Source organism: Opisthorchis viverrini (genome assembly GCF_000715545.1).
Source record: "Opisthorchis viverrini unplaced genomic scaffold opera_v5_257, whole genome shotgun sequence".
In the NCBI taxonomy this organism is placed as follows: domain Eukaryota; kingdom Metazoa; phylum Platyhelminthes; class Trematoda; order Opisthorchiida; family Opisthorchiidae; genus Opisthorchis; species Opisthorchis viverrini.
The window spans coordinates 670,473-678,648 of NW_008751913.1; the positions used below are offsets into that span (position 1 = coordinate 670,473).

The 8,176-nt window shown below is 43.5% G+C and overlaps 2 protein-coding genes across 2 annotated transcripts in view; one reads left to right on the top strand and one right to left on the bottom strand.

Moving 5' to 3' along the window:
* T265_09117 (hypothetical protein) overlaps positions 1–4,235 on the top strand; it is a gene marked incomplete at both ends in the record, with an annotated part of 47,460 nt that extends 43,225 nt beyond the window's left edge. Inside the window, 3 exons of the mRNA XM_009175108.1 lie at positions 145–283; positions 3,879–3,967; positions 4,035–4,235. Coding sequence (XP_009173372.1) covers positions 145–283; positions 3,879–3,967; positions 4,035–4,235 — 429 coding nt within the window. The remainder of the gene's footprint in view (positions 1–144; positions 284–3,878; positions 3,968–4,034) is intronic.
* Positions 3,047–8,176, bottom strand: part of T265_09118 (hypothetical protein) — a gene marked incomplete at both ends in the record, with an annotated part of 18,624 nt that continues 13,494 nt past the window's right edge. Inside the window, 2 exons of the mRNA XM_009175109.1 lie at positions 3,047–3,710; positions 6,610–7,221. Coding sequence (XP_009173373.1) covers positions 3,549–3,710; positions 6,610–7,221 — 774 coding nt within the window. The remainder of the gene's footprint in view (positions 3,711–6,609; positions 7,222–8,176) is intronic.

Here is an 8,176-nt window from a genome sequence, read left to right on the forward strand (position 1 = left end):
TATATATATATATTCCTCAAAGTATTTATTATATATTATAAAATTCAAAACCGGTAGGTACCAGTGGGCGGGGAAGCCTAGAACAGTGCAGTCCTCCAGAATTCTTCAATCGACGCTTATTTTTCCATCGTGTGTATTTTTCAGCCAGGAATTACCCACAATCACACCGATTCCATTTGTGATGCGCCATCGTCAACGAATTACAGCCCAGCGTCGGCATTCGATTCTTTGATTTCGGTGCTTCGTCGACCCACCTGGTGGTTTCGAAAAAACCGAAAACAAAGTGAGTTCCTGGTCCCTCACATAAATGCTTACCTATCCCCTACCTTGGTGTAAGAAACGCGCTGGCTAGCATTTTTTCACTTAGCGCTGTTGCAGTTCTTTCGAATGGCAGAGAAACGTTTCTGCTATGCGTCTGACATCCTCACTCGTACTTTTCCACACCCTTGCACAACCCGGTGAAGTGTCCGAAGTGGGCTTTTTCAACATGTCGCTATCATCCTTCTGTCCTACCCATTCATCTTTTTTTAATATTCGAAGCTTTTGTTTAGATTGTACCATTATTCTTCACCTGGAGCTCGTGGCAAATTTATAAACAGTTCAGCTGTTTCCCATGCACTCTGATAGCTACACGCCGTGGGTCGTTTGCATGCTATGAAGTGGTTTGTCCGCAAGCAAACTTCTGTAGATTCAGTTTCTCTGACAGCTTGCAGAACGGTACATCTCTGTCTCACACACACTCACACTTTGGCATGCAGTTTATCAGCTACTCACCTTGTAAGGTAATATCTCAGTGCGATTTTTCAGGTCCGGGTGTAAGTGTATCCAGATGTCGCCGAACGTATCCCGTTTTTGGTGTTCCCACCTTATTCTTGCTAAAAAAATTAACTGAACAGTCACAGCAGAAGTGCTTCAACCCAGGTACCACCTTCGCGCAACATGTATCCATTCTTTCGAAAGAACTCGGATGCTTGATGGTATTGATGTGTGGTTGTGCACACAGAGCTGAACTAAACCGGTCTAAGTGGGGTTATTCCCCTCATAGCCCACAAACATTGAGGGATTTGATTTCAAAACCGAAGAACAAGATCGACCAGAATACCAGAAACAATGTTGTTTACGTAAGTAGCTGCATTGACTTCCGCAAATACTATGCTGGACAAACAGGACTGAAGCTATCTATCTACACGAACAAAAGTACACACCACAGCTATCAGAAGGCATGATCTACTCTCCATGGTTCCAATACACGAAGATCTAGAAGTACACAGATTCAGTGTAGTAAAAACTTAGAGATCTTGGAATGGCACTCCATCTGGAACTGGATCTACCGACATTCAGAAATCGATCCGATCTACGTGCTACTACGAATGAAGGATTACCAACTTGATGGAGCAACTTGAAAGGAACGGATGGATAAGGTGATAACTATGGTAACTGGCATCAGCAAGTCTAATGTCACGTGGACTAAGTCGGGCAAATCAAACTCAAAAGCCATCCAGATGCCGATCTTCGAACACTGTGTTGTTTTAGATTTTTCGGAGATGCGGTTCGCAGCTTATGGCTGTTTACGAATAAATTTACATTTCTGTGACTGACTCCATTATTAGTTTGTCCTACTTTTGCTTCATTTGAGGTCAATGCCCCATCTAGTGTTTTGGGCGGGGATAGGTGTCCTTACACTCCATCCGTCAGGAACTGAAAATTTCCCTTATTTTCGGAGAGGCGCAGCATTGTACGTCTTCTGAACACACGTGACCTTGAATATTTCAATGAGAACGCTACGCTGAAGTTCCTTTCCCGGCTTGGTGTCAACCTACCAAGGTTACTTGAATAAGCGTTTCTGTCTGTTAAGGTGCGCTACTGTATCAGAGTAGGAACCCTCGCCCAACAGTCAGCGTACTGAGCCTCTCACAAGGGTTTCTAATTCTTCAACTCGGAGTAAATTCAAGGTTGAGACCCGAATACACACACCTTTGATTTCTTGTCTTACTCTATATGGGCTTGGACAACTTGGCAGCATCTCGGCCGTCGTCCTCCTTACGGATTGTCTGAGAGCGACTGTCCCTCCAGGGACTCTCACTCAGCTTGGTCAACTAATTGGTCTACTTCCAAAAAATAATTACCGGACGTTCGAGTCCATTGAGCTGTTATACTGCTCGTTAGCGAATGCTAATTGTGCTCAGTAACACTTCATTGATGATTTGTAGACCTTATTGTTGCAATCCGTGGGCACCGCCCATGTTCAATGCACCTAAGGGTGACTGTTAACTAGACTAATAGAGTGGCCCCATTAGCCTATCATGCACTCACTCCAGGCACCATGAATCTTTGGCATCTCTTGCTGTATCAAACCGAGTCGAATCAGTACTTTCCTCAACAGCGGGGAGAATCAAGCCAAACAGATGACCTCAAAAGCATTCATTGCATTGTACCAGCTAGTTGTATGGCGTCCAATGTGCCCCAGTTTTTTGGCTCACGCTGATTGGAGATTAGGTCCTCCAGTGGAATGGTCAGTCAAGTTCCGTCACAAGAAAAGTGTTTAACACAGTAGTATTCCTCTTATCCATACCAGTCATCCCCACAAAAATCAACCAGTCACCATCAACACCTGGAATGATAAATGTGATATGCATTTGCCTGATTTAGACTCTAGTGTGATGTTCATATCTTGGGTCTTTTTTCGGACATTGGTGAAGCAGCACTCCCATTCAGAGATTACACAAGGGTTTTTTCTTTAATGTCCAAACTGCTTTAGTTGAACTATGGTATTGGACACCTGTAACTTGGTTTAGTAATTGATCACACTGAATTTTGTAGACCGAGTTCAAGGTCAAGCGCACGGTGACAGCTACTTTCCCTCACCGTCGTCTTTCGAAACAACAGCTTTCACATCGAAAATGGCTTTTATTATGTGACTTTTTTATACAGTCAACCTTCATCCCATAGGTAAGATACTGTCACCCTTGTCTAATTCTGACCACTTTCTTGATGTATTCACTTTTCAGAGTCTTGATGAAACTCAATGAAAGACATGCCTGATATTCCGTATGACTCATATCTTCGGTCGATTCTTCGCCACACAATTTATGACAACAAAGACAACCAGCGCCAAAGTTTTCTAGCCCCTACTCTCTCTCTCTCAAAATGCAAACAGTCTTCGGAAAGAAAGCTCACGACTTTTACTCAATGTCTATCAACCGTCTCCCCAGATTTTTTGCTTTGTTCGTTTTTGTTTTATTTTGTCTTACTTCCTCCGCACTGGCCAATGTGATGTTTCCGTCTCGCTTTCATCACGATAATTCGGACTAGAATCCCAACATATTGCTTCCTACCTCCCTTGTTTGTTTTTGTTTTAGATTGCTCATCGACCGTCTTCGTTAAATTAGTACAACAAAAGAGTTGAGCATATGCATATACACGTCTATATGTACATTAAATAGAGTTTGGTCATTTTTATCAAACTTTCTGTCTATTGAGAAAATCAAAAAGTACACCTACTCAGATTGACTGGATTTGAGTCTTTTTGTCATTATGACCAGTATTCCTCACTCATCCTCGTAGCTACTGGATGTTTTTGTTCGAGCCGTGGAGAAGATCCTTCTCAATTCTTCTGGTAGCTTTTGTGAAGACTTGTGTTTGGTGTCCACGATAGTCTTTCGAGCATTCAATATCCCCCCAACCGTCAACTTGTGATCATCTCTTCTTGTCTGAAAATTACACCAACAGTTTCAATTGTGTCCTAACCCCGGGGAGGTCAAACAATGACTTGGTGACAAAGTATAAAGTATCAGATAAAGTATACAGTACCAGAAAACACAGCTAGTGAGTTCACACCAAAGAAGATAAGCGCTGGACTTGACCGTAGCTCTTATTAGAGGTCATCAACAGTGCGTGTGCTTGGTGGTCGTTGCCGTCTTCTTTGGTGGGGACCCCGAGACTGACCATATCAATGGTTAAAGACATTGTCAGACATGGCCCAGTCGCGCCCTCAATGACGCTCATGCACCCAAGCTATTGCTTTCAATGCATAGCTCCCTTCACAACCCCTCTCACTTAACAGTCCACTGACAGATCTGTTTTCACGCACAAATTTGTCAGCTCCCACCTGTAATGCGCAGCTATCTGCCCTACCTCCCAAATCATCTGTGAACAAAACTGGCAGCTGTGACCACTGTATGACGAGTACGCGGTTCTTAGAGTTGATCGTGATGATGAACCCCGATAGCTTCTGATGTTGTAGAGCTTGTCTGCCTAAGGCTCTTCGCATCATAGAACTTTTGAAGAAAATAGATTATTCTCCCCGCTGATCTTCATAGCTTCCTCGTAAGTCATCGAAAAGAAGAGTTTTTTTCAGCAGCTCTTACGAGCAAACGAAACTAATACCCCCAAGAATAGTGGAATGAAGGAAGTGGCGTCAAAACACAATGAGAATAAGCTCAATGAAAGTGTAGAAACACCTTATGGTAACGTTACGACGACCATCTGCATATTCTTTGCTGTATTTCTCTAGTCCGGATGATATTTTGACTTAATTCATTGCGTCTGCTTCCGAGCACTTCGGTTTGGAATCACTGAGTTGCAGTTTCGGGTTGCTACACCTCATGATATCTCAGTCGTTGTGGGATCAGTACTGCCAGCAAAACAGTTCAACAGCAGAAGTTAACTCTTCTTGATGCAAATGTTGTGTTCTGACGGGCTGACCAAAAATCGCCGCTCTGTTCGCCCTTGGTTTTGTCTCAGGACCGATCTCCGCAATTTGTGGGTTATTCGCATAGTGACAGTTTCGTGAGTCGGTGAAATGTATGTTCACTTCACTCCAAGCGTCTTTTGTGGATTTCAAATGGTGCTCGCTTTCCTAATGCTTTTATCCCGAATGCTATTCGAAGAGTTTTCAGCAACCTTGTGAGTAGTTTCCTTTATGGAAATATACTGCGATATCTCGAATATCGTGCCAACTGAGACATGAGGCGGCCCGCGTGCAGCACATTCAGTTGTAGAATATCATAAACGAGAGATCCAGTTGAGTCTTTCGTGAAAGCCAATTTGAGAAGTGTAGAAACACCTTATGGTAACGTTACGACGACCATCTGCATATTCTTTGCTGTATTTCTCTAGTCCGGATGATATTTTGACTTAATTCATTGCGTCTGCTTCCGAGCACTTCGGTTTGGAATCACTGAGTTGCAGTTTCGGGTTGCTACACCTCATGATATCTCAGTCGTTGTGGGATCAGTACTGCCAGCAAAACAGTTCAACAGCAGAAGTTAACTCTTCTTGATGCAAATGTTGTGTTCTGACGGGCTGACCAAAAATCGCCGCTCTGTTCGCCCTTGGTTTTGTCTCAGGACCGATCTCCGCAATTTGTGGGTTATTCGCATAGTGACAGTTTCGTGAGTCGGTGAAATGTATGTTCACTTCACTCCAAGCGTCTTTTGTGGATTTCAAATGGTGCTCGCTTTCCTAATGCTTTTATCCCGAATGCTATTCGAAGAGTTTTCAGCAACCTTGTGAGTAGTTTCCTTTATGGAAAAGAGGGGATTTCTTTTACCGGGTCGGTTAACTTATTTGAAACTGAGTTGACTAGTCTTTAGTTCGAAAGCTCTAGCTTCCCTGATTTACGTGGACGTCCTAAAATTCACCGATGCGAAGGTAAATTTTGCCACTGCTCACGTTTCGCGTTTCCGAAAATCTCAAGGTGGTTGGATTCCAATCCGTCCCTCTGTTCAATCTTTTCCCATTATAAGAATTACTGTCTAAATCACTGAGGAATACTCACTCAATCAACTGATCACTTTCAACCAAGACTTCCAACCATCTGTGGTTATAATACTCCAAGAGTGTCACAAATTCTCTGTGTACAACCTTGTTACGTGCTACATAGCATTCTTAAGTAAGGTGGCAAAGAGTTTTGCAGTCAGTCTTGTTGATACTACTTTTTTTCGATGCGTTGTGCTTGCAGGCCGTAGCCACTGCAGATCTGTTTTCGGGTGCATATTTTCACAATTTAAGAGTAAAAATGGCGAGAACTGCCAACCTAATGAGTCCCAGGAAGTCTAAACGAGTCAACGCTGCCGAAGAGTTTTCAGCAGCACTATGAGTAATGTTGCGTCAACGAAGTCACATCATTTTTGTCCCTATTCGTATGATCTCAAAGATATCAGCTTTCGGTGCAGTCAAAAGTTACTGCATTTCCCGGTCAGTTCTAAAATACCCGATGCTGGGTACCGACATTTTTGAGCTCGTAATGTTGGGGATAACCGTGTGGATTTGGAACACGAACATAAGGCAATCGTATCCCTTACATCTGGCGTATGAGCCCCACTCAGGACGAGAGTGTCGTATTAGACTGCCGTTGCAAAATCTACCTGTCGTAATAATTAGTTTTCTATTTCCCTAAACTACCGTGCACAAGCCCTTAGCATCTTTTAATTAAAAGTATCCCCAGTCGACCAGCTCTACCCCTAGGTTTGCAGAGATCCGTGGGTTCCATTCCAACTGTGCCGATCCGGCTTTTCAACTGCTGATAGTCGGAGACTGGTATGACTTGCTAATATAATGAAGTGATCTATGACAGCACAATCATCTAACAATGACACAGACACTTACGCAGCTCTCCCAAACATCCATGCCGAAACGGATCTTCCTCAGTTGCAACTGCTGTTCATGTTGTTCACTTTGAGCCAGGTATACTTCTCTGTACTGTTGCGCCATTGTCGGACCGACTCCTTGAGTCAAGCATGAGAGCTGCATATTCAACATTATCTGTTCTTTCTCAAACCCTTCACCAATTACATCGGGCAGGTAACGCTCTCGGATCGTTTTGTAATGTCTTTGCTCATGTAACTGCATAGCCTGGAGTGCTAGCTCTGGAGAATAGGTCGCAACTGCCACTTGGGCCTTCATCGAGGCTAGGATCGCTCGTAACTCCTCGATCTCCTGGGTGCCCTTCACTAGTTCATCAAGCCCTTCGATGGTATACGTTGGTTCATTGTTACTTGTTTGTGCGCCTTCAACTTGCTCCATGTACACTATCTTCCAAGCTGGCTCCGGGCTGATTAACGCTCTAAGCTTCTCTTCCGTGACACACACACCATTCTTCTCCAATATATTCAAACATTCTCTAAACACGGCGCCATCAACCTCCAAATTCACCAGTGGCTCTTTACATAGGCCACAAACCAGTGGATATCTACTGCCGTGCATGACAACCATATGGACCTGCATGCGTGGAGAGAGTTGCGGCGATAAAGATGTAATTCAGTATTATCCCAGTTCATACTGATGATACAAATATCTTTTAATAAAGGGTAATACCTACATGAACATGAACAGCACAGAACAATAAGATTGCAAAGAACCATTGTTCGTCTCATCCACTGCACCAACCCCCCAATGTGACAAACTCCTATGATTTCTCTCACCAACATCACTGCTCGAGTAGAAATCACTAACTAACCACATATCCATCAAACAACTGGCTGTCGGAGTGTGCTGCCCCAACTTCAGCATACATATTGAAAAAGCACCTTCACCTTAGTGAGTACCCTATTAATTTGTCCACATCAGATAGCTGTGGAAAACTCTTTTCCTACGTTTCTGTCCAGATGGATATAATGTACTGTGTAGTCGTGTAAAACTAGTATCCGCTCCGACAGACCATCGTGAGAAGTTAACCCTACCTGGAACGGAAGTTACTACGCGATGCTGAGGCTACACTGGATATGACCCAACACATGGTTCAAGGTCTAGCTCTGATCTCCTGAACGAAAACTTCGTGGTTCAAATCCACGTCCTTAATTTCTACTTCTTTATTATGACCCCGGATAACCTGGCAGCGTTTCCCTCCATCTGTTCACTAACCTAATCTACATGACTGGGTGAAATGTTTTGTCCCCGCGCATGGCAACTTCGTGCTTTTAATTTGGAGAAAACATCTAATATCTTACAGTTACAGTTACTCCTAGTACGTGCTGTATGGACTATCATACTAGGGAGCCGGAAACGGCTTCCACAGAGCACTTGGTTTTTAGAACAAGTTACCTTCAAAGAGTGCCCCCCTGGGACAGTTTTCTGCGGAAGACTGTCCTAAGTGAAAATTAAAAAAAACATTATCAGAGGCAAGAATACAGAAATGCAAAATTGTCATTAAGTGACTAGAAAAACGCCAGTGAAG